Source organism: Halichoeres trimaculatus, unplaced genomic scaffold (genome assembly GCF_033239565.1).
Source record: "Halichoeres trimaculatus isolate MK-OKI-2021-1 unplaced genomic scaffold, fHalTri1.1 fHalTri1_scaffold_4, whole genome shotgun sequence".
In the NCBI taxonomy this organism is placed as follows: domain Eukaryota; kingdom Metazoa; phylum Chordata; class Actinopteri; order Labriformes; family Labridae; genus Halichoeres; species Halichoeres trimaculatus.
This window is the reverse complement of record NW_027437182.1, coordinates 17,340,292-17,367,564: the sequence shown is the minus strand read 5'-3', so window position 1 is coordinate 17,367,564 and position 27,273 is coordinate 17,340,292. Positions and strand designations below refer to the sequence as shown.

The following is a 27,273-nucleotide window of genomic DNA, read 5'->3' as shown; positions in this document are numbered from 1 at the left end:
TGGACAAGAGTTTGTAGCCACGCTAGCCATCTACTGCCAGTGGGTGTTTGAAAGCATGGATTAGGAAGGTTTGTAAACATAGTTTCCAAAGGAAGGAATAATACAAAAAGAATCTAATCTAGAATGTTCAAAATAAATAAAATTTAACTCTAAGTAAAACAAAAAAGGACTTCCTTCAAGGGTTTAAAAGGAAATGTGAAAGAGACGTTGCAGAATTGAAGCAGTGCAGAACACCAGAACTAAAGGATTTAAAGGATGAAACGAACATGACAGCTACTTTAACTCCTCTGCACAGTTCTTATTCAGATGACTTCTCTTTTAAGAAATGGAAATCTCTTCCCTAAAACACTCTTTTGGTTACAGTTGATAAACATGAAATGCATTTCTGTGTATGTATTACAACACTGCATTTGTCAATGGTTTTCTCACACTTAGAGATGGAACACTAAAACGCTGGGATCCAAATATTTCATGTGAAGAAAAATATGCCCACAGAAGAAGTGTGTGAGAGGCCCTTGTAGCTCAAGTCACATCAGTTTTCATAAAAACACAAATTTATAAATGTCAGTGGCTAAAATGAAACAAATGTTGTAAATCTTTATTTATCATGATGCAAGATATGTTACAGATTATTCAAGAGAAAGTATAGATTAAGACTTTTGGATCTATCTAATTAAGTATTTATAAGTATTTAAGGGTGATTTTTTTTTTAAAGATCTACTTCCTGTAAAAAAAGGGGAAAAGTGTACACATATACAAAATTAAAATGGAGTTAAAATGTATGCAATATAATTAGAAGATATGCCAACTTCTCACTCCATTTGTCAACTCAGTAAACATTTCCTAATTAATCTGTGGTATCAAGCTGTATTCATTGTAGCATACTGTTCAATTTCTAAATCATGGCCTCATTTAGAGAAAAATCAACAATACAGCAGTGTTTGCATTCGGTCATTGCTGTTATCGACAAGTCACTGCCTAATGAGCTGTCACTCATGAGGTCAGAAATGTTTGTCCACCCACTTGATGACAACAAAGGTGCAAAAGTGTCTAGTTCAAGGCTTCAAAAAGATTTCTGGTCAAGCAGCTGCAGCTGACAGGAAAAATGATTCTGATTATATATTGTACATGTTAGAATTCAATTAATTATATCAAACAAAAGGGAAAAAGTCAGACTGAGGGGAGACTCGGTGCCTGTCTATGTGCTTTTTGTCATGATGTGTGGTGTGAGTGCACGAGGCAGAAAGAAGCTTGCACAGAGTGGGCTGACACACAGAGGGATGGGAAGACTGACTGGAAGACTGACACGTTTGAGTAGCAGGGGGTCTCAGTCAGGTTTCAGATGTCACTAGTCATGTTTACAAGATGGGCCCAAACAACAGTGGTTACTGTGGGTTCTGTGTGCTGGTCTGAGAGTAATCTTACCTCAGTTTGACCTCCCTGTCCTGCACAGTGAACCTGCTGCTGTTGCTCCCCCTGAGCTCCCAGCACTAACCATCCATCTTCACGAGTGCTTATTTGATTACACTGGGCACTAATGATTGATTAGATCACAGGCTAGAAAGAGAAGGGCTTGTTAGGACAAGGGCAGCAAGAGTTCAGCTAAGTAGACTGAAAATTGCAAAGACTGTAACAGCTTAATGTGTAGCAATGTTGCTAATGTTTCACACAAAACTGGTGATTTGCTGTCAGTTGTTTTTCACTTGCTCTCTTGTGCTGCTGTAGTGTTTCATGAGATAATTTCTCAGTAGAAAAGTAGAAGTCCCCCAACAATTGGTTTTGATTTCCCCTCACAAGCCACGTCGTCTCGCGGCATTGGCATAATTGTGCAATCTCTTCCGTATCCCTAATTACGTCTGTCTCATTTGGATAATAATCACAGGATTTTACACTTTGTATTCTTTTCCCCCCTCTCTCCCTCTTTTAAATTTTTCGCTTTTTTTACATTCAGTGATGTACTGTGAGAGTTTGCTGTCAAGTTTCAGTTCATACGAGCCTAATTAACACCCCTGTTCAGGCTCATTTGGTCAAAGACTACAGAAAACCCAGAGTTTTTCCTTTACCCCCACCCCCCTTTCAGTGCATTCAAAGCAATTCATTCAACTGTCACTGCAGGAGCTTGCGATGCAGAACCAATTACCTCGGCCCCTCGGAGTTGAGATTGATCGTTTTTTTTCCCTTTGCCTCTTCCCTCCCCAACCTTTAAATACTATGAAAAAACATGGTAAACTAAATAAGGGTGGAGAAAGGTCTCAGCGTCACCTTTTTGTTTTGAGTCCGTAATTGGGCATAAATGTCAGAACGTTGTAAGCTCACTTCAGGTTGCTGCCTTTAATGTGCTCATTTTTATGAAGGGGCGGGGGTGGAATTGAGTGGCGTAATGGCCCTAACAACATTATTATGTCTCCTTGTCCCTCTGCAGAGAATTAACCATTTCCCTGGCATGGGCGAAATCTGCCGGAAAGACTGCCTAGCTAGAAACATGTCCAAGTAAGTTTAAGTCTCTCTTAACACATTAAATGAGAGTACTTTGGTTTAGAAGCAGATAGTAAAACAAGAAAATTTCAAAGCTGTGTTTAGCCAGCTGGAACTCTCAAAGTTGCTAAAATAAACTCTTCTTTGCTGTAACAAAAATGTCAGTTACAACCTAATTGAAGTACAAAAGTTGCATCGGGTAAAGAAGTACAGCCATTAACCACTCTGTTTTTGTTTCTCCAGAATGATTAAGTGCCAGCCTTTGGAGTACAGCTTCATACCCAAAACCTGGATCTTTCCCGCTGAGTACACTCAGTTCCAGAACTACGTCAAGGAGCTCCGCAGGAAACGCAAGCAGAAGACTTTTATTGTGAAACCTGCCAATGGAGCCATGGGTCACGGGTAGGTCAGGGTCTAGTGGACCAGCTTTAACACCAACAGAGGGATACAGGGAGAGGGTGGAACAAAGCAATAAGTGAATAGAGGAGGAAAAATATTACCAAAGCACAAGCACAACAAAACAAGGCAGTCAGAGGTTTGTGACCCTGACATAGATGTCTGTGGAAATAGTACTATGGTTGGGAACAGACTGAGTATTTGAGCTGAGAGGGTGATTCTCATTGTTGGCCTCATTGTCTTCAATGGCCATAGTCTCAATATATCAGAGGTTATCGCTGCCAGAGGAGGGCACACAGACACACATATACACACTCAGGGTCCCTGGCAAATGCAGTCGTTTCTTCCCTGAAGGCCTCTGCATGTGATTATTGGATTCCTTTATGAGGCATCATCAGCAGAGACCAGTCAGACTAGAAAATGGACCAAGATGGCTGCTGCAGGGGGGACTCTGTCTCTCAATAGCATCTCTTTATCAAAAGATGAGCAGGCTGCGGTGCCTCAATGCATATTTCATACTCGCAGGCCTGTGGGGTAGGAGGCTCCTTCAGGTAGCGATGTTACATTTCTATGCATGGCTTCAGTACTGACAGAAGGAATCATAACGTTATTAAAGAATCAGTATCAAGTCCTGTTTTTTTCTGAACTTGGAGTGTTGTAGGTTGATAAGGTATACATATGAACTCTGGAGCAATAAAATGTAAAAGTCCATCAGTCAAGCTATCTTCGGCGGAACCACAACTGTTGAAGTTTGATGTACAAAATATAAACAAGTAACAGCTGACTCAAGTCTTTCTTGCAGCAACATTAAGTCCTATTGTTTTTGTATTTACTAATATTCTTTATTGCCTGTGTCTGCTTTAAGGTTGGAGAAAGTATTAGAAAACCAAAAGAAACTAGAAATAGAATTGACTACCTTCTGTCAGTGTCAGGAAAACTGAAAATGATAAGCTTGACTGAGCATGTGGGTGGTATTGATTTTAAAGCTTCTTTTCTTTGAGGAGAGCCAATCTAGCTGGTTTGGTCATCTAGTGAAAAGGGCCCCGTGGCTCTTGGAAGAGTTCAACGTACACCTGGCTGGGAGCAGATCCCAGGACAGAGGCAAGACTCCTTGGTGGTATTACATCTACTTCCTGGTGGGATGGATGAAAACTCAGAAGCTCGCTGCGAAATTAAGATAGTTGGGCTTCTCTGCTCAGGCTTTATTTCAAAACCACATTGAGCAGGTTGAGTGAAGCACAAAGGTGCAGTAATAGAGTTGGGGTTAAACAAAAGTGGTAAATAACACAAGTATCCCAAGATGACTCTTCTGTGTTAAAGCTAACATATCCAAAAGTAAAAAGGACATTTTTTTTCAGCTTTGATTTGCCAAGTGTGGGGTCTTGTGCAATAATAAAATAAAACATCAGAAGCTCTACGGTCCAAGATCTATTGGATCATAATTGTAATTCTGTTTCATTAGATTCAAAATAGACCAAAAGAACAAGCCAAACTTGAAACTTTGTAATTTGGCAAGAGCACAGTGTACTCTGAAATAATTTCTTCCTTGCTTTGCTCACAGCTCCTTTGACTACTTCATAATACATAAAAAGTGCTTGAATTGTGAAATATTTATTAATAATTCTTTTTGACTTCTTATTCTTTGAAAATGTGATCCCTGAACAGCTCAAATAAGGAACTACTTTGGAGTGCATTTATTACTATCACCAATAGGTGGAGATATTGAAGTACAAATAGCTCAGTGGGCTTCACTTCTCCCTCCTATTCTCTTTGAATTTGTCCTTTCTGGTATAATGTGAGCATTACTTATAATCCATGCTGCACTAAGCTCTTATTTATTAAAGAATAAAAGGCAGCAAAGGCTGAATTATTGCAATACATTAAGAATATGAAAGATGATGAGTTTAGCTCGTCCACTCGATGGCGGGTAGCTCACAAGATTAGATTTCCCTCTTATTTTTTTGCATGGTGTGACGCGGCAGGAAATTAAGTTATATCTTCCCCCTGTAATTTATTTTTCCGTCAGCCGACTAAATGAAGTTATTGTTTGTGTCTGAAGCACAGTTTGTTATGGGGGAAACAAAATAAAAGCGTGTGCAGAGCTTAAAAAGGTGAGATCCCCTCCGGTGCCAAATTAAATAGGCAGGGGAGAGTGGGCCGTGATTATCTGACACCTTGGCTCATCAATCATGTCGTCTTCTCCTCAGCTACTCCTCCTTGACTAACTAACACTGTTAACCCTGTCTTCATCATTCAGTATGCTGTCTGCCTGTTAGATGGGCCCCTCACATTGTTGGTCAAACTCTGTCAACCTACCTTTTTTTGCCCACTTTTTACAAAATGTGATAGGCAGGACAATGTAGTGCTTTTCTACTGTACTACAATATACTCTCACTGGCCACTTTATTAGGTACACCTTGCTAGTACCAGATTAGACCCCCTTTTGCCTTCAGTACTGCCTTATTCCTTCATGGCACAGATTCAACAAGGTACTGGAAACATTCCTCAGAGAGTCTGGTCCATATTGACATGAAAGCATCACGCAGTTGCTGCAGATTTGTTGTCTGAACATCCATGATGAGAATCTCTCGTTCCACCACATCCCAAAGGTGCTCTATTGGATTGAGAACTGGTGACTGTGGAGGCCATTTGAGTACAGTGAACTCATTGTCATGTTGAAGAAAGCAGTCTGAGATGATTCCAGCTTTATGACATGGAGCGTTATTCTGCTGGAAGTAGCCATCAGAAGATGGGTACACTGTGGTCATAAAAGGATGGACATGGTCAGCAACAATACTCAGGTGGGCTGTGGGGTTTAAACGATTCTCAGTTGGTACTGAGAGGCCCAAAGTGTGCCAAGAAAATATCCCCCACACCATTACACCACCACCAGCAGCCTGAAACGTTGATACAAGGCAAGATGGATCCATGCTTTCATGTTGTTGGCGCCAAATTCTGACCCTACCATCCGAATGTCGCAGCAGAAATCCAGACTTATCAGACCAGGCAATGTTTTTCCATTCTTCCTTTGGACCAATTTTGGTGGGCCTGTGCGAATTGTAGCCTCAGTTTCCTGTTCTAAGCTGACAGGAGGGTCACGCGGTGTGGTCTTCTGCTGCTGTTGCCCATCTACCTCAAGGTTGGACGTGTTGTGCGTTCAGAGATGCTCTTCTGCAGACCTCGGTTGTAACAAGTGGTTAGTAGACTTATTGTCTTCTAATAAAGTGGCCAGTGAGTGTATTTCAGTGGTTGGATGAGATAGTGATGAATCCGTATGTAACAAAAACATCACACAAAGGCAGGTCTACAAGCTAAAGAGAGGACTTCTAAACTCTGACCTTCTTTCATCATAACCTGAAAGGCAATATCTGATGTCAGCCTGGATTTACATTTTTTCTTTTACAAGTTTTTTTTTTTCATTTCTTTGGTTGAGTTTCAACATACCCTGCACTCTTCCAAAAATACTGTACACTGTGACTGTGCAGGCATGCTTTGCAGATCAACGTTTGTTCTCTGGTGGCGAGTTGCCACAATATCTTAGGAGCTCAAAGTCTACTTTTTGAGCAATCAAGTCTTTGCTTCCTGGCCAAATATTGTGTTTGTGTATTTTGTGCCCGCTTGCCCGCCTAATGGAGCCTTCCAGGCTGTGCATGTAAGCAATTTAGGCCAAGTCTGCCTTAACTATGAGTGATGGTGATATAGGTCAGTTGTGATGTTTGTACATAGTGGGTTATTGTTTCAAACCAAACCCCTCACCCCCTTGCACACAGACATACACACATTCACAGAGTTTCAAAAACATTGCCCCTTACCCTTGCGAGCACACCCACATGCAGGCAAAGAGACCAACACAACTCATTCCTGAGTCCAGCTAGCAATGGCCTGTGTACTATAAGGCCTGAGTGCCAGTGACATGAGACCAAAGCAAATGAATTAGAGTGTAGGTTGAAACGGGGCATGTCTGCTCTTATTAACCTGCCCACGGCTAAAAGAGCCCGCTGCAGCATTTGATAAGTGGAATTCAGCTTTAGAAAATCACAATGTTCTCCAGATGCTTGCAGGGTATTGGCCAGACAAATCAACATTTGTGTCTTACCTGTCTGTTTTTTGTACATTTATTTTTCAACAGGTTTAATTAGACGGCCAGGTTAAGAACAGAGCAATAATCATTTTGGAGCATGAAATGCCTCTCAGAGCTGAACAGCTTGTCTAACGAGGCCCGAGGCATACTGAGTCCTCTCATTTACATGTGTTTTCAGTGAAGATAGCAATGCAGGGTCACATGAATACCATCTGGGCAACATGACTTTGATACTTTTACTGAATGAAGCTTAATGTCTTCAGTATAAACGGTATTTGATGTTAAGGACAGACATATCTATTCGCTCCACGTAGAACACTTTACTTCTAATTCATTGCTATGAAATATTTATGCAGGGCAAAGTTTATATCAGAGTGTGGAAATTGAAAGTATCACCAAAACAGGCAGAGGTAGCCCCCTAGAAATATGTCAAAGTTTTTCATGACTTTGAAATGAAATATTGCCTTGAAATCTGTATACTGTTTGGTTCAACTTTTTTTCTCCAACATTTTTGAGACAGTGCCATTGTCATCAGTCATGTTCATGGTCCCTGCTATGCTCCCATCTATCATTTTTCTAATTATCTTTTTTGTCTTTACTGTGCCATATTTTATTACGCCATGACGACACCCCAATTTCCCCCCCAAGGATTAATAAAGTTTCCGTCTTTGCAGGATCTCGCTTATTCGTAACTGTGAGAAACTGCCAGCCCAGGAGCACTTCATTGTTCAGGAGTATCTGGACAAGCCCTTCCTGATGGAGGGCTACAAGTTCGACCTGCGCATCTACATCCTCGTCACTTCCTGTGACCCTCTACGCATTTTTCTGTACAACGACGGCTTGGTTCGCATGGGCACGGAGAAATACAGTGCACCCAGTGAGGCCAACCTGGTGAGTCACACACATTAAAAATGTTTTAGTTAACTATTCAACTTTTTTTTTAAATCACAGTCATCAGGTTACAGAGGTTGAATACTGACCTGGAAACACACACATAGTTTTTCATTTAGACATCAGTGTGTTAAAATCATTGCATTTGATGTATGAAACTCCTCAGATAGGATACAGTGATTTATCTTTTTATGACTGCTTTACCACATTTATAAAACAAAATGCCAAATCTATAAAGCCACCGACCATATTAGAGGTTTTAGCCAGGCATCAATCAGTCAAAAGTGCAAGAAAAATGTGACAGGAGTGATGTTTTGAAGTATCCAGCCAAGATTAATGGAATTAATGTGAAATGCAAGCCATGCAAGGTTAAACCTGAGTTTACAAAGATTAATTACTGAGTTTGCCTCCGTTGCTAAAAGTACCTAAATAATATACTTTGATTTAATTTGATTAATGAAATAAGGAAATAACCTAATTTGTGCAGCCTAGGCGGTACACGCTTCCCTATTTGTTTACCATCTGTGCTCAGGGTAAGCCAAACAAGTTGTGGAGTTTTATGCTACTACAAATGTTCATGAATTTTTGTTTGAAACTAAATCCAAGATTAACACTATTGTAGTCCATTCACACAACAATGCACTTGCTACACTCTTCTATGACCTCAAGCCATAAGCAAATTAGAAAAACAGGCAGAAACTCACAGACACAGTCAACAGTGGCCAAATGCAGACAACTATATGGCTTATATTGTGTGGACACACACGCACACACACACACACACACACACGCACACACGCACACACACACACACACACACACACACACACACACACACACACACACGCACACACACACACACAGTATGTGCAGACATACTGTATGCACACAGTTGAGTGTAAACGTCCACATGCCAGTTGTCTCCTGTAATATCAAGCCGCTCATATTTGCCTGGAGGTTTTGCACCTGCTGAAGCACAGTCTGTTGCTGATGATGGGATGTACTCTCCCACAGTCTCACACACACACACACACACACACACACACACACACACACACACACACACACACACACACACACACACACACACACACACACACACACACACACACACACACACACACACAGCTTTTATCAAGCATCATGCTTATCTACTATATGAGCACACACAGACACAGACACAGACACACACACACACACACACACACACACACACACACACACACACACACACACACACACACACACACACACACACACACACACACACACACACACATATACACATTCTGACGAGCTGGACCCCTCCTGTGACACCAATGTGTATTGTCTTACCAGTCTGTGACACATGATGGAGTGAGTCATGCCATGGAGATGGATGTTTAATCCCACAGAGAACGGCTCCCAGACAGATATCAGGGGCTGGAGTGGCCTGCAGCCACAGCTTTATTACCTCCTAGGTTAAGGACAAGAATGTATTGTTTTCAAACTTTAGAGATAGTGTTTAAAGAGAGGGACACATCAAGGGTTACACAACAGCTATAGTCAACCACTTAGTGAGGCGTTTTAGCAATGCACTGTGGGGACTGATGGGCACTATGGCTTTGACTCCTCTAATGATTGAATCCTTATGCATTAGGGCCTCTGAGTGTAAGCTTATTCAGCTGTTACCAGAAAATCACATAAAAGCATCACCCAGGAACATTTAAATAGAGCTTAATTATTCCCATCCAGCACAGAGAGAAAGTCTTCTCTTGTATTCACTGCACTATTTATTGACCTCCTAAGGTGCTGACAGGGGACGAGATTGTGATGCTTTGACTTTTTTTCTTTATTCCTGTCTCTACATATAAGTTAAAAGAAAATGCTTACATTACATTATTCAATCTGTGGGGAAAAATGTTAGAACTACACTCAGGACATTATAAGCTGGGTTGATAATCATCACTGTCAAAGGTATAATTACACTTAACAGCACAGCCAAAGGTGCTATAAGCTATTCAGGTACATATTCTACAGTATGAACATATTAAAAGAATATTTTACTGTTCACGATGGCAGTGTCTTTCCCCTTGTCTCAGTGACGTTATTTGAAACACAAAGTATTAGATTTCAGTTGAGCTGGACAACTCCAAGGTGCGAATGCATCTTACTGAGAGTGAGGAGCAGGCGAGGAAAAAGCTTATTTCTTCATCTGCTCAATAAATAAAGGAAATCAGGGGGAAGAAAAAGATTGCGATTTTCATCCAACAACAAACAAAACATGCCATCTGGTGCAAATATGATCTGCTGTTGCTATGACATTCAATTTTTAATGCTGTCAGAGCTTATAAAAGAAGTTTACTTCCTTACAAGTGCACCACAGACCTTAGACTCCATAATCTAACACATCTGGTGAAAATGTTTGAGGATTTGTTGAGTTTTTCAATAATAGTGTTTTTTATTACATAATAATCCCTTTCTGAGCCTTTTTTGTTCATCATTTAGGTAGTAGTTGTTGCATGTGCGTGTAAGTTAAGACCATCTTTTTTCTCTTTTGTGCCTCCAGAGCCAGCTCTACATGCACCTGACCAACTACTCCGTCAACAAACACAATGAGAACTTTGAGCGAGACGAGACGGTGGACAAAGGCAGCAAGAGGTCCATCAGCTGGTTCACTGAGTTCCTCCGCACCAATGATTACGACGTGTCCAAGTTCTGGGGGGATGTCTCTGTACGTAGGGAGTCTGCACACTCACAAACACAAATGCACAGTTACACACGGTCATATGTGGGGCAGATGTGTTCAAGAGCAAAGACGTGCAGTATAAGAAAACTCACCACAAAAGCAAACAGCACACTCATACATCCTGAGTATAATCTGTAAGTGTACATTCACGTATATACATGTTCTCTGGCTAACAGGCAGCACACACTGCATACAGCATGCATGTGGACCAGACATTGTTTGATAAGATTTGTTATGACAGTAATTCAGTGAGCTTCAGAGCTTTGTTTAACTTCAGGAAGAGCTCAGTGAAAACATCATTCCTGGAAGGTGAGCTCTCTCTATCTGGCACCACTCTCATCTCATCCAAACACCTTTACCTTATTCGTTTTCTTTTCTTTTTGAAAGACTCAGTTACCTCCTGTACCATTTTTATATATCTTCTTTTCTGCCTATTGTTCATACCTTTCCATTTGATTATACACCCTTTTGTCTTTTCTTTATCTCTTTCTTTTCCAGCCTTGGCCTTGTTTTGAATTATGTTATTTTCTATTTTATTCTTTGCCTCAACTGTTTTTCTCTCAGTCTATAGTCTTGAATCTAATGTAGTCTTCAACTCCCTCATGGTTATACTCCATTTTACTCTTGCTTTTGGACAAGCAGTGTTCAACTCAAAATAAAATCCAATTGTCTCTTAAACTATCTTCAAGATCAACATCTCTCTGTTTTATACTGTGAAACAAAGAGCTTTTTAAGACAACAGTGACTATTGTGTGTTTTAGCTTATTGTTTAGTTATTGTTTTTTTTTGCTTTACACTCCCTCTTATCAATCTTGAATAATCCCTCATTGTGTTACATTTCTTAAGGTGTGAAAGTCCCACTTCTTTTTTTTCCCATTTTCTTCACTTTTGCTTCTTTTTTTCTCATCTTTTGTGTCCCTCACTGACACACCAGAGTGTCGACTTCTGACTCAGCCAGACCATCCTCCTTCTCTCTTGCACTCTTACCACTTTATTTTTCTCTGCTCTTTCTTCAGAAGCTGCACCACTTTGGCGTTAGTGCTGTCCGCTTCGCACTCACACACTGTTTTGTTTCAACCCTGTACTATTTTTTTCCTCTCTGCTCGCTGTTCTCTCCTGCTTTCCTTTTATCTCCTCTTACATTTTGTTCCCTTACAGATCTAGCAGGCTGCCCTGACTATTCCCCCCCAGTCACGGTCAAAGAGTCAGAGAGTCAGAGAGTCTCTTTGCCAAAAAAATTGTCTGTTGAGGTTAAAAATGTCATGTAGCATTTTTTTTATTCCAAGTAAAGCACTGACACCTCTTTCATATAGAGGATTATTGATGTGCTGTAGGGGGCAGAGTGCCCAAGGTTTGACCAGTGCTTTTTTTAATGTTGCTGCAATTTTAAGAGCATTTTTCAACTACTGTGGGCTAGTTACATGGTTCCGGGGCCAAACCATCAAACTTCTCCCCTTTACCCAGCTTGGAGACTGGACCCTGCAAACTGCAGCACTGTTGTAAGAGGCCAGACTTGAAAAATCAAGATTTGGTGTGTGTCAGAGGAAACCTGAAGTAGTAAATCCAGTTTAACAGTCACACCTTGCCTAGAAAGAGTCTAATTTGCCATTTGCTTCCATTCAGTTAAATTTGTTTTCTGTGCAACTTAGAAAAAAAACTGCAAGTGATTATCTTGATGTAGCAGAAGTTTTGCATTTTAAAGTTTTCAGGAAATCGTTTGAAGAGAAGTTCACATCATTTGATTATAATAAACAAAATAAATACTTCTACCAATCACTTAATGATTTTTTCCTTGCAGGCAGCCAACCTCTAGGAAATACCACAGTAAGATAGAAAAGGAAGTGCTGCTTTAATACAGAAATGAAATAACTGAAATAGAGAAAAAAGTTTTTACCATTTCTGTTATTTCAAATAACACAAACAACATCAATAGTAATGCAGGTGTGATTAGAAAACATAAGAGGCTTATAAAATCATTTAAGCCTCAAACTATCAAAACACAAGCTCACACATGCACAATGCTCGGCAGTGGCCAGTTCTGGGGGCTCAGGATAAGGAGGGAGGTGATGGGGGAAGGGACAATGGCACACACACCCACTCATACACACTAGCCAGTACTGGGGACTTGGGGCATAAAAGGTGGAAGTGGGAGCAGGTGTTTGTGCAAGGCAGCCTGTGGGTCAGACGGGTGGATGGACGGACAGATGGATGGAGGTGTGTGGGGGACAGACAGATAGAAAAGGGCAGGGGGTGCTGAGGCCTTATCAGGACAGGGCCAGACCACCATGCCCCCCTCCTGCACCCAGCAGTCAGACTGGACTGGGCAAACTGCAGGCCAGCAGCGCTGTGTGGGGCTGGAGTGGTGAGGGGAGGCTTTGGGCAGAGTGTGTATTTGCGTTTTTGTCAGGATGAGCATGTTTACCTCAGTTGCACAGTTGGAGTAGGCCGGCAGGTAGCAACCAGCAAACATATGAGCAAACACACACACATACAAACAAACACACACACACACACGCACACACATACACAACTTGACCACAGGCCTGGAGCCACTCGCCACACAGATGGTACACCATCAACACTGGTGAAAAACTGTGTGTGTGTGTGTGTGTGTGTGTGTGTGTGTGTGTGTGTGTGTGCGTGTGTTTGAAATGTGCCAGTAACACTTTCTGTTTCTCGGCTTTCAAACAGAAAGAATATCTTATGACACAAGAAGCTCAGGGGCAGTCTGGATTGCAGTCCTACCTCTTTCATAAGAAAGAAAAAACACACACATCACATTTTGACTTTTATACATGCCATTAAAACTATATTTTTAAAGTTTGTCCGAATCTATAGTTTCAAGTTGTTTTTTTCATGAGGTTGCAACCTGCAGCTGAAGTGGGCTGACTAATGGAGCATTTTCACTTAAAGGGGACCTTTAATCATCTGCTAAAAATTGTAGCCTTTGGCTATGTAGGAGGAACAAAAAACTAAAAAGCTAAAGTGTATGTTCCTCTTGTCAGCTCAGATGGTGATCTTTCTCTTTGTGTGCCTGTGTGTTTGTGCGTGCGTGTGTGTGTGTGTGTGTCCTACCAGGAGCTGGTTGTGAAGACGTTAATAGTGGCTGAGCCCCACGTGCTGCACGCTTACCGCATGTGTCGCCCCGGCCAGCCACCAGGGAGCGACAGTGTCTGCTTTGAGGTCCTGGGCTTTGACATCATCTTGGACCGCAAGCTTAAACCCTGGCTACTAGAGGTACAACTCTGTGTGTGTGTGTGTGTGTGTGTGTGTGTGTGTGTGTGTGTGTGTGTGTGTGTGTGTGTGTGTGTGTGTGTGTGTGTGTGTGTGTGTGTGTGTGTGCAGAGCTGTGATTGCTTTTGTGGTCAAATACTGCACTTTGAATGAAAACCACATTGAGCAAAACTATTCAAATGAGCAAAATTCTTAACTAAGGATTTTTTTTAAAATTAATTCTTTTTTTTTTCTTTTTCTAATCAAAATTTAATCAAGCTTTTTATTAACATAATTTGAACACCTAAAATACAGAGGGGATTTTTTCTTTTTTTAAGATTTACAAATTTTTATTCAAGGTTGTGTTTGTGAGTGTATGTCAGAAAAACGAGGGCTGCACTCTGTGGAGTCTCACCTGTCAATGCTGCTACTAAAGTGACAGCGGCTCCTAAACTGAAGTAATGTGGCATCAGCAGGAGAGAGGGAGACGTTGCCCGACACTGACAGAAACCATAAACACACACTGATTTTGCTTACACGCTCTCGTCCCTGGTGCACAGAAACACAGAGAAACTCCCACACAGTCTGGAGTATGTATTTATGCATTTCGGCACACAAGGACAGACTCACAACCAGAAACATACACACAATTACATGCATGTGTGCATTCATACACACCCACACATACAAATAGAAATGTCTGTCTACGCTGCAGCGTATACGTTGAGACGAAGATGTGTGTTCCTCATTGAAAAGCACACAAACACAGAGATACATACAGGGTAGGAAAATATAGGTCAGGACAGCAGGTTGACTAACAAGACACCCACCCCTTTATTCTCTCACTGTCTGTCTCTCAAGTGTCAGTCATCCAGGAGAAGGAGACAAGTTCTCAGTCCACTCCAGGATTTCCATCTTACCGTTCTGATGTCAGCCAGTCAGTTACAGCGTGACCTAAATCCTTTAACCCAAAGTGGCTGCACGCCTTTCTCCCCCCCTTTCCCCACAAATTGACTCAAGGATGGAGAATGCCTCTGGGATAAGTGTTTGTTTTTACCCATCATGCCAACCCAAAAGAAATCTTGTGATTTCCAAACAACTAACATTTGTTTGGAAAAAAAAGTTTGATATTTTAAAATTTGGGTTGTCAGAAGTCATGGAGGAATAAGGGTGTCATAATTACTCCACCTGACTCTTCGTTTGCGGTTGAGCAGTTATGTTAAGTGACACAAAGATGTACAACAGAGAGGAAAAGGCTGGTGCTCCTTTTGACTGCTGGTGCACAAAGACAGTATATGTGTACTTGTGCGCGTAACTGTGTGCAAAAATGTGTATGAGACATGGCAAACAGCCGTGAATGCAGTTGTTCCACTCCAGCAGTAATGATCCCCCCTGTGCTACCAGCAGCTCTCTATAACTCTCATCAATTAACATCCCACGCACACACAAACACACACCCATGCACACACACATGCTCACACTCAACCCTGCTTCTCTTTCACGCAACATTTACAGCAACAATCATTTATTTCCAAAATTCGACTGATTAGTCAGGGGATAGTTGCAAGCATAGAGGCTCCCTTCTCAAATCCTCGCTGTGTACGCTGTCAAGCCTGAAAATAACTTTATTACCACTTTTAGGCTGGTTGACGTTCATTTTTATTCAGCAGGGACGCAACACGCAGCCAGGCCTAAAGGCTGCCTGCCACAAACGGTACCCCATGGCAAGCCCTCAGGTCCAAATTTAATTTTTCAGCAGATCACTTTGCAACATTTTGTGTTAAATTGAATCTATTTCACTCCATTTCACCATTTCTTATTTTTCATTTTCTGAGGCCCCCCCCCCATGAGTTGCTAAAACAGTAAAAAATGTGTCAGGAATAGAAACACAATCTGGGTCTCACAGGTTTGTTTTACATTTGCAGACTTCCCCTCTCAGGTTTCCTTGTTGGTGTCACTGTGAATTACACTTGCCACGCCTCGTTGGTGCTTTACCCAGACTGCTGTTCCGACACTGTCTTCCTCTCTTACTCTTTAAAACGTCAGAGTTGGTTGTCGGGCATGCAAACTCGCAGCCAGGAAATGAAAGTTCAACCTGTGTAAACTCAGAGTCAGTCAAATACCTGAAAGCTAGATGGTATCATATAAAAGAAACTGTCAAATGACATTAGTCCTGCTGCATTGTACTCATATTTTTGTCTGCTGTTTTGTGAGTGTGTCCAGGAGGCTGGTGAAGAAAAAGAAGCATGATTTCCCCTCACATCCTCCAATTACTCCAGCAGGAGAAAAATCCACTGCTTTTTTTTCCTTTGGGACAATGTATTCAAAATAGTGCAACTCCAAACTCCCATGATTAGACGACACATTCACTATCTCACCATCGCATAAAAACCGCTGTGCAAGATACAATACAGCGGCTCTTTGTAAACAGCCTAGCACAAAGAGAAATCATTGCAAATATACTGATAACGAATACAGATACTCAAGAGAACAAACCCTCAGACCAGAGCACACCTGCTGAATAGCTTGTCACAGGGGCGAAAACAGAGAAGGTAGGAGCGGTGCTTCTCAAACCAAGGCCAGCCATCAAGCAGGCACATTGTGCTGAGAACAAGCAAAGAAAGAGGAGAAGAGAAGGTAAAAAAGAGGGAGACAGGCTTTTGTGTGATACTTATCTTAATTCAGCAGGGTTTTCAACACAAGTTTTACCTCCTATTGACATTCAAAACATCAGCACTACACCGGGACACACACATACGTACACACATGCTCAAATAGCGTAACCTGAGACGTTCACTTTCATTAAGCTGGCCCAGACAGCATCTGTGTCTCGTATAGGGAAGGCGTTTCATTGAGCCATGATCTTCGCTTAACACACACGCTCACAGTGCACGTTCCCACACACACGCAGTCCTTTTTAGACCATGATTTGTATTGTCAGTACCAAGGGTTTGATTTTAAGAGCGTCACTGAATATTTGAAAGACAGACACTTAAATATAGAGAAAAACACTGTTAATGCACAAGTTTATTTAGTTTGGCTTAGATATCGCTTTGTGACATGGGCTCTTCTCTTAAAATCTAAAAAGAAATTGGGGTCACCAAAAAATGTTGGATCGCAAATCTCCAACTCTGCTCTCACTGAATGTAAAAAGGGCCTCCACTCAATGATAGGGTTTAGCAATAAAACAACATCATATCACCCCTGCAATTCTTATCTTTCTCTGGTGTAATGCCAACATGACAAAAAAATCAAATGCAGTGAGAAAAAAGGATAAATAATCATTTGAGGATAGGATAGGATGAATGTAAAAAACCTGCTTCTTCTAAAGCACCAAAACAGATTCTGGTGTAGGAACAACTTGTTGTACACAGAACATCTTGATTGGTGTCCATGTACTTCAAGAAAAGTGTGAATGGATTGAAGCTCATCCTCATTACAGTCTCAATTGAGTTTTTCTTTTTTTTTTTCCAAGTTGTCACAAGCAGTAGAATAAAAAGTCTCCAGCTGGTCAACTCAAAATAAAAAACAAGCAATTGTAGCGAGCATGAATAATTAGAAACCTGCCGGGTGCGTGTGAGGCTGTCTCTGCAGTGACAGGCAGCAGGCACCTCAAAGACAGCTCGGGCTGCTCATTAGGGCCACAGTCAGCATGTGAGGGCTTGTATTTGTGTGTATGAATGTAAGGTACATGAATCTGGATTTGATTTGTGCTGTAGGAACTGTATGTGTGCGTGCCTGCTTTTTAAACACACATAGGCAGTGTGAAAGCTGCTGCATGCAACCACTGGTGTTTTCTGCTCCATCTCTGTGTGTTTGTGTGTTTGACTGTGTGGTCTTTGTCCCTATGGGGATAGGTTTCTGTGTGTGTGTGTGTGTGTGTGTGTGTGTGTGTGTGTGTGTGTGTGTGTGTGTGTGTGTGTGTGTGTGTGTGTGGATGGCCTGCCTACTGCTTACCAATCCAACTCCAACTCACAGTCCATCTTCTTATACAGTGGAAGAGGCAACAGAAGTCCTGGAGAAAACACACACAAAAAACTATTCCAGAAGAAAAGAAGATGGGAAGTCTTCTTTGCCAACTTTCATGGTGCTTAACTTGTGACTGTTCAGTATAAAGATGCCATCACACACAGGAGTATGATTATTGATGGCTGCAACTAAACTACCATATCCTCATCCATCTCTTTTCGTCTCCCTGCCCCTCCTGGTTGGGTTGTGCAGAGTGATTGGCAGCTAATGAGGCAGGCATGGTTAGGTCAACCATGGCACGGGTTTGTGTGTGTGTGTGTGTGTCTGTTTGTTTGTTTGTGTGTGTGTGTGCGATTGGACATGAAGACAACAGACCAACAGACTGTAGCTGCACTGCCCCCCTCCCCGCCGGGTACTGATTCTTCACCCCTCCTTTCACCCCTTCCTGCAACTTCTCCTCCCTTTCTGTTCTCTGTCCCCGATTGTTTCAAGATGAGTTTAGTTTCCCTGTCCATTCCACAGGGTCAACATAATCCAGACTTCCTTTCTTTTGAGTGCAAGTGTATATGTGTATATGTGTGTTAGGGTGTTGGAGTGTTTGTGTTTGGAGTGCGTTTTTTGGGAGTAATCTGCGCTGGCAAGTGTAAACAGATGTCACAAAACACACAAACAGATTCAAACATGAATATTTTTTACTAACCAACATACCCTAACACTGACTAACATGCTGCAAGTTAATTTAAATTAATGAAAAACCTCTATCTTTTCTGTCAGTTAAAACTGTATGAGATGACGTTTTTAGAACCTTATAGCTCCTCATTAAGATCCAATGTGTAGCCACTGGAAGGACAGGAGTTTTAGAAGCAGGATTTAGAGGTTAGCCTGCCTTTCAGATATCTCCTCCACAGTGTTTTCTAACCCCGACAACAGCCAGGTGGAACATTATTGTGTATTTAGGGTGATTAAAGAGGAAACTACTTGCTACCTGTGCTCTACAAATAAATTTCATCCCTCTCATGATTGAATTTCGTAGGCTGAAATTGAGATAGGAAAATACAGTTTGATATTCTCAATTACCTCTCCGAGTCGTTCCTTCACCCTTCTATCTTCCATTCCCCCTTTTTGCCTTTGATTAATCTTTGGCACGCGGTTAGTTTCTCTGTGATATGAATGTCCATGGATCTTGTCCTCAGCTCAGAGAGGGGTGCCTTGCTCCTTGTGGACTCTAGGTGGCAGTAGTTACCTGTGAGCCACATTTTGGCTTATAAGAGGTTTATTAAAGAATAATTAGAATGATGTATGGGACTGTCTGTCTCTATCCACATCCATTTTCCCCCAACATGACTATTTCATGGAATAAGTATCAAATTAGGAGCACACAGACCTTGTATGTGGGGCAGCTGAATACACACCCCAACATTTAGTCATTTATCATGAGGCATGTTTGGCAGCACCCGGACTGTTTGTATGTCTGTGTTTTGAGTGCATGAGTGATTGAGAGGCAAGATTTATGCTTCTGCATATTTTTGACTGATGGTTAGGACCTAAGGTGTTCTTTAATGATATATTCTTGTATGCTTTTTAGTTTTTAGATTGAAATTGAGTATGTGTGTGCAGCTGTGTCCACCTCTATGTTTTTGTTGCTTTTTGTAACAGTGTCTGATTTTGTCTCTACTTGTCTTCAAAACAAAAGGAAAAAAAAAGAAAGACAACAAAAAGCAACTCTCCCTGCACCCTGTCTGCCAGTCACACAGGTCAGACCGACTGGTGGCTAAGCTAAACATCGGCCCACTCACTCCCAGGACCTTAACCAGCAGCTCAGCATGCTCAGCTAGAGTTTCCCCATGTCTGACTGGTCCACTACAAACGCCACAAAAAGAACAAAACAGTGATTGATAAGACGGCTGAAACAAGAGAGCGACTTAACATGGCAGCCAGCTGTCTGTCTTTCTGTCGCTCTGCTACTCGTGCTCTCCCTCTCTGCCTGCCTTTCTCCTTCCACCATTGTACGGCAACAAACACTCCATTCTGACAGCGGTTGAACTGTGCCGATACCCTCGAGTGTGCGGGGCAGAATGGGAGGCTTGTCAAAGCAGCGGTTGTTTACACTCTGCCAGGAATAATAAGAGGGGGTCGTTTTTCTGAACCGATTAATCACGAGCAGCCCTTGCACTTGTTTGACGAGTATTCCACACACAGAATAGATGTTGATGGGAGGAAGCAATTTGTTGTGGAAAAAAGGCAGCTGATTGTTGTTGATCCATTGCTGTTGCTATGTTATCAGGGTTGCTGTGACACAGCAGAGGCCACAGGTGCTACTGTTACAAGCCCACTACACTGTTTAGCAATGAGTGACTCAGGTATTCGCTTTTTCCAAACTTGATTCATGATTGAAATGACATAATGAATTGTTGACCCATTTCGGAAATCACTCTTGAACAGCAGGATGAACTCAGATTGAGTTTGTTTTCTTTTCAGGTGTGCAGGATGGCCAGCGGCTACAGTTATAATAGTGTTACTGTAGGCTTCAATGTTGCTGTTGCTGTTTTATGAGAATGTTACACTGCCAGAGTGGTCTAACATAATGAGACTCTGCCAGCGTCCAAACTACGGGGAAAAGACTTTCTCACTTGGAACTTAATAGACTATATCAGATCAAATAAGGCATGCAAAATCTGCTGGTTGCACTCCTACCTCGTGGTTTTCACTTCAGGACCCGCTATAAAGATCAGTCGAAGAGCTGCAGTTCACAGACAATTGAAACCAAATGGATAGTTGAAAAATGTAGCTATTTATTTCATGACTTTTCTCATAAACTCTTGCGGGTTACTTTTGTGCTCTGTCAGAGCTCCAGGTGTGTAGAATGAGATTTTTTAAATATCTTATAGAGGAGGTTAATAGTTTTCTGCCCACCATCTGATTTTATACGTTTAATTGGATGATAAGAAGATGATAAACCTGTCTGTGAAAAGTTAAAGACTGATAAGTCCTCTTCCCACTTGCTCGCTCTGCAGTATAACTCTGTGGTATTTGGGCCACATTGATGTGGTGCTGATGCTGAAACAAATCAAAGCATGAGTAAAAAGGACTTCCTAATCTTTTCATCTGACATTTTTATTGAATGCGTCTTGGAGCAACCGAGGGCTCCTTTAAGGCCCTGCCAGAGTCACTTAAGGAAATCAGAGTGGGGGTTTCAGGAGCCTGCAGGGGTTCATTAGGACCAGACTGGTCCAACTTCCTCTGCCAGGGAGGAAAAGAGAACACAGAAACAGATAGAGGGAGAGAGATGAATGGGAGATGCAGAGACCTGAGAGTGAGGGCCAGCAGGAGAAGGGGGTAGGGCTGAAAGACCAGATAGAAAATGGGGCGAGAGGCAGCGAGGAAAAGAGTGGGCAGAGACGCTAACCAGAGGGAGGCAGAGTGCGACGGTGGAAGAGGGAAGGTTGAAAAAGAGGAAGGAGAGACAGTGAGTGCTGTGATGCTTGTCTACTCTGTGATAGCTTGACACCACAAATCAAACGAAGAAATGAAGACAAGTAACGAGACAACCGTCGCCAGGATCACTGCTGGTCTGGATGTTACCTATAGGCTATAGTGCTCTAAAGCCATACCTTTTTCATTGCAGCTGTCATATCGTGGAGCGCTCTAAATGAAAACAGACCTCTGCTCACTTTTCTCTTGATTCTTTTTTTTTCTTAGCAAGGTGCTGTTGGTTGAAGTGGAGCTTTGCCCTGCTCTGCACACAGAGGGATGTATTGTAGACTTTAGACTATTGAATGAAAGAGCTGCAAAGAGTCCCTTTGCCTTTTTTCCTCTTTATGCTGGAAGACATTCATCACCTAGCCCCCCTCCTTTGGATAAATGGTTCCTGTGTAGTAAAAAAGCACATTGGTGTGTGAACCCACATATTCTCAAAGCATAGGGGTCTAGTTGATACCTCAGTATTTCTGAACTTTTCCTGCAAAGTAGAGAAAGAAATGCTGCCAATGATTCAGGGGATAAGTGTTCTTCTCTTTGTAAGCTCTTATCCATTGGTACCCAGCTTTGCTCAGCTACAGAACATTTAGAAATGAAAGATTCATTGTTCAGCCATCGTCATATGCTTCGCAGGAGGTGAGGTTTAGTTGTCTTGCTGAAGGACAATTTGGGTGAACCCCATGTGCAGGGTAGAGCTTTTCTGACTCGTGTGAGCCTGCCAAGCCAATCTCTCAGTACTTGCTGCTCTTTTCTAGGGCTACCTGCCCCACGGCTGGCCACACAGCCAACGCTCTGGCTCTCTCTTTCTGTGTTCTGTGAAGCCTGGGTTGTGATGTAAATAATATCTTACATCTCGGCTCCACAATCTGCCACACAGAAGTAAGCACCTTTGTGTCAGGATTAGTAATGGCTAGCTCAGAAGGAGGAAAGAGAAAGAAGGATGGAGTTTCTTAGTGCTGCGCTTTGCACTCCTTTGTAAAAAAAGCTTTCGGGTTTGCTGCTCGTTTTTCAGCCAGAAACCTCCGCGGCTCAGAGTAGCCTGGTGTTCTACTGCAGTCTGTGATTTCATTGGCTTCTTTCACTCCACTCCATCCAACCCCGTGATTGGCAGGTAGGATAGATCTATAACTAATTCTGAAACCTCTCATTGGGCCATTTGTTGCTCCGTTACTCAAACCATAGCTTGTGACTGGCTGTGGCTCTGCTTTGATGAGTTCAACTGTATCTAACTGATTTTTTTTTCTGGTGGAAGACAGGAACAGGATGAAGAATTTCCTGACACAAAAATGTGCTCTGACTGTTGATCAAGTCAACCAGGGATGATTTAATTGCCACCTTACCATCAGCAGTGATTTTCACATCATTGTTTTTTCATCATAAGTGATGATCACATGTTTGGTCAAAGTCAACAGAGATTAACCCACTGATGCTACCCTCAAAACTTTTTTTTGATTGTCAAAATTCTGATTTAATGAGTTCTAGGAATAAGTAAGAATATTATTTATGACAATAAATATAATAAATAAAAGTAAAAATAAAGTTTCAAATTTAAAAACAAAGAAAGTCCTGTGTTGATAGTGTTCTTCCTTTAGACTATTAGTGTGTCCCAAATCGCATACTTCCATACTCAAATACTCAAAATTTTGAGTATACTGCATCAAAATGAAAAACAGTATGCATAGTATGTGAAAAACGAGTATGCAAAAGTGCCCGGATGATGTACTCAAATCGGCCTGGATTTTGAGTTATGCAGCTGTGGACACTCAACGCACTCATTTCCTACTCTGGCAGCAATGGCGGAAGAGAGCTGTGGGCATTCGCTTAGCATGGTAAAAATACAAATAAACAGTACGTACTGGGACATCTTCAGCCAGTAGGAGGAGGAGAAGATGTTGTTGGCGCCGATTACGACGTAGCAAAGCGCGTTTGAAATTCATTGTAATTACAATGAAAGATGGTAAGATCTTGATATTTTGATAGTGTTATTAGCTGTGTTTAATATACTACTGAAAAGGCTTTGATTCGCGGGCAAATAGTGGCGGTATTTGGCGGAAATGCGCTGGAAGCCGGTCACAATTAGACATAAAAGAAGAAGAGGTCGGCATCATGTCGTCATTTCCGGTAAGTACGGCACTCCGTACATTTCCGGTTAGTACGGTGTAGTGCTGTCTCAAATCGCAGAATGCGATTTGAGACAGCACTACACCCTCAAAATTTGCGCACTAAGCCGGTGAGTATGTAGTATGCTTAGTACACTCAATTTAAAAACTTTGAGTACACAGTATGGAAGTTTGCGATTTGAGACACAGTGCTTGTCTACACCTTTCTAAGGTGTTTGTTGAACCATTGACAAACCATTGAGTGTGTGAATTTGAACAACACTAGGAAGAGACCTGATTTATCTCCATAATCAAGGTCTATGAACCCAAGCCAGCCTTTCGGTGGACATCTGTTGCATTGTCATTTGAAGTTGCCTCATAGGAAGACACCCTTCCAATCACGGCTGCCAGTTCATCCACCCCTCCTCTCTCCATTCTCCGGCCCCCTTTTGTTGTCTCAAACAATCTGGCTCTCACCTTGGGATTGAGATAGAGGAAACATAAAGAGTAAAAGAGAGAAGAATTGATTTGTTGTGTCAGGTATAACAAGTGATATCTGAATACCTTGCACTGGTGCTGGAAATCATTTTGTTACGAAAGGTGAGCTTCTCTTGAATTTTTCCCTGGGTGATACTGGCTTTTGTGCCTCAAATCGCAGGCGGCTTATTCTGTTCTCACTCGCTTGACTCCCTCCGAGTGCTCCTGATTGTATGTGGAGGTATTGAGCTGAGCACTGGTAATTCTCTGATGCTCACAAAGAGATTATACTGTATATCGCAGTGTTACAGGTAGGTGTTGCAGTACCTGTCATCCTGAGGTTATGGACTCATGGGTTGAGCGCTGTGGTTGTCTGAAAAGGGCAGGGTCACTGCTGTGGTGATAGTTTAACCTACACAATCTGTTCATACACACGTTGGCTCATCTATACGCACACGCAAACACAAATCAATGTCAAACAGGATCTATGTCCAGGTAAAGGCCCTGAAGTGTCCTTGAAGATAAAAAATACCACAGCTTTCTCTTTCCTTCTCTCTTCTTCTCTCCTCTTCTTGTAAATAAAATAGATCTTTTCCCCCCATAGATGTGCCATGAGCAACTTCTGCTCTTGAAAATTAGAAGAAAAAATTAGATGGTGTAGGAAAAACCCCCAGAATATTCTTTGAATGCTTTTCTCCTCTTCACTCTTGCAGATCAATCGAGCTCCGAGCTTTGGGACTGATCAGAAGATTGATTACGACGTGAAGAAAGGGGTGCTGCTCAATGCTCTCAAACTTCTAAACATTCGGTACAGTTCCCCACACTCCTTACACACACACACACACACACACACACACACACACACACACACACACACACACTCACATGCAAACATATGCCTTTAGATATGTTCACATGAAGTGTATCTTGGGGTCCATTAGGATTCATGTGCAGAGGCAGGCAGTGCTAATGTCAAACTTGATCTTTCAGGGCTCTAAATGTTTAAGGCTTTCGATTGATATATTCAGCCTGACTTTATTTGGCAGCCCTGAAACTCTGGATTTACTTTGATGCATTGCACAATTCAGCCTTTATCTTGTTTTGGTTTCAAACTGATGACACAGATGCAACATTAGTCTGCAACTAACAGGAAGTCCAAGCTTTCACCAAAAAATGCTGCAAATCTGTGTGTTTCTGCTGCTGTGTCGGATAAAAGAAAGATAATGGCCGAGATGCAAAGCTATGTCTCTATTGTGTGCTTTGTGCACCCTTCAATCAGGCACATGCTGGGCCTTGAATGTGTGAGTGTGTGTGATGAGAGCAGGATAACATTAACTGGGCTATCTGATTTTCAGAGTCTACCTTGTTTACCCTGCTCTGTACATTTGCATAAACTTCCTGCTTCGCTTTTTTACTATGCTCTGTGGGCGTATTTGTTTTCCCGTTGAGGTTACACACACGGGCATGCTTGTTGTGTAATGAAGTTTTTGTACATATGTCAAGAGAGTGTATGTGTTTGTGCACGTGTGTGTTTCTCTGGCATGCTTTTCTGTCCCCTGGCTACAACGAGTCTGTCCACTGATTGATTATCTTACACCAGACCTCAGGATCTCTGCTCTCTTTTTTTCTTTCGCTCTCTCTGAGCTTGTCCCCTTCTTACTGCTCTAAATATAGTATCCACCAGTAACACACAAACACAGAGACACACACATGTAATGGATCAATTACGTGCAGCACAATAGATCTAGTTTGGCCGAGTGTGGAGAGAGACGCAGCCTTCCTATGTGAAAAGTCACTCCATCCCCCAACCCAGCTCCAGTCGGCACAAACAAATCTCTTATCAAAATGATTTGTTTCATGGCTGATGTTTGCAGCGTTCCCACAGATTAAAAGGCGAGATTTGATTACTTCATGACAAATAAATCTTAGGAGGCCATGAAAGGCAGCAGGGAGCTCTTTCCACTGGACAAACTGCTTATGTTCACGCCCGAGTGAATGAGGGCTTTGTTCTACCTCACTCACTTTTGCCTTATATAGAAGTTGCTTTGCTCCCCTTCAGGGAGGGGTCGGTGGTGTGTAGAGGTGGGTCGGCGCTTGGCTCTGCTCACAACACCAACTGTATCAACGTGGGATCAATTCCGACCCGGCCGGGCATGGACATTGATAAACCTCAGCCTCCAACAGCACTCAATATCCAATTTAAAGGGCCACCGATTGACTAAAATGAATTGCCCTTTCTCCAGACTGCAATGGCCCACTTGTTCAGAATTAGCTGTCTAGTCCTGTTCATCTGGGGATGTCGGTTCATTGGTTCCCTGAAGTGTTCAATTCCTTTTTGAGGAATTTTCTTCTTTTTTGGTAATCGGAATAAGCACTGAGTTAGGATAGAGGCTGGTAAGTTGTAGATTTCCACAGTAAACAGGAAAAGATTGTTTGCAATGTTGCCACCTGGTGAAATATGCAATGTAAAGGGAGCAAGTTTTTCATAAACTGAGACAACTTTAGTGGTAGTGATTTGGAGTAGAAAAAGATCTTTAACTGAGTCTAAGTCTGAGCATAATTTCCCCCATTTTAAGAGTTTACAGAAAGTTAATCAAAAATGCAATGTCTCTTACTCCAAAGAAAGTGTCCGTGCTCGTCTGAATCTTGTCTTCTAGTACAGTGGCCTTGAGAGCTCACAGTGCTTAAGAAAACACGTGAAAAAAGACAAAACACAAGCAAATTAAGAAATCCTCATTAGAAAGCATTTAGAAAGTGCGCTATAAAGACCACAATACAACAAATTCAAAAAACGCTTTGCAAATACACCACAACACAATGGAAGTGTTTCCAGAGGACACTTCAAACTGATGCACATGTCCAGACACACTTGTTGCCACAGATTTTTAGTCAAAGCTCCATTATAGTTTTCTTTCCATCGGTTGTGTAGGAAAATGAGATAAAAGTAAGTATTTTCTGATTTATTTAACTTTGTGATCGCATGATTCAGATATTAGCCTTTCACTGTGACTGAAAATCAGTGTCAACAAAAAGCTTGTTCGGACATGTGCATCACTTTTAAGTGCCCTCTGGAAACACTTCTGTAGTGTTGCGGTGTAATTGCAGCGCGTTTTTCTAATGTGTGTGTTGTGGTCTTCGCAGTGCATTTTCTGAATGCTGTACATGTGTTTATTTAATGAAGTTGTTTTCTCAATTTTATTTATTTATTTTTTTTTTTTTGCATGTGTGTTTTTTAAGTTGCAGCGCTGTGATCTCTCAGGGCCACCGTATTCTGGTACTTCCAGGTGCTGCCAATCAGATGTCTAAGTTGCACTGATTGGCGTTTTATCTGAAAACGCTAAAAAGCAGTGAAAAAATTCTGCGTTTACACAGAAACGCAGATGGACTGAAAACGCTGTAGTAAGTATGCCAGGCCTGTAGGTGGAGCTATAACTATCTTGTCCAGGAGCCGCTTTTGGGAGATCTCC

The 27,273-nt window shown here is 41.9% G+C and overlaps 1 protein-coding gene across 3 annotated transcripts in view; it reads left to right on the top strand.

Moving 5' to 3' along the window:
* ttll7 (tubulin tyrosine ligase-like family, member 7) overlaps positions 1–27,273 on the top strand; it is a 77,051-nt gene that overhangs the window by 9,450 nt on the left and 40,328 nt on the right. For all 3 annotated transcript variants that reach the window (XM_074668787.1, XM_074668788.1, XM_074668786.1), the window contains exons 5-10: positions 2,423–2,490; positions 2,719–2,877; positions 7,627–7,843; positions 10,392–10,556; positions 13,650–13,808; positions 24,520–24,614. In XM_074668787.1, coding sequence (XP_074524888.1) covers positions 2,423–2,490; positions 2,719–2,877; positions 7,627–7,843; positions 10,392–10,556; positions 13,650–13,808; positions 24,520–24,614 — 863 coding nt within the window. The remainder of the gene's footprint in view (positions 1–2,422; positions 2,491–2,718; positions 2,878–7,626; positions 7,844–10,391; positions 10,557–13,649; positions 13,809–24,519; positions 24,615–27,273) is intronic.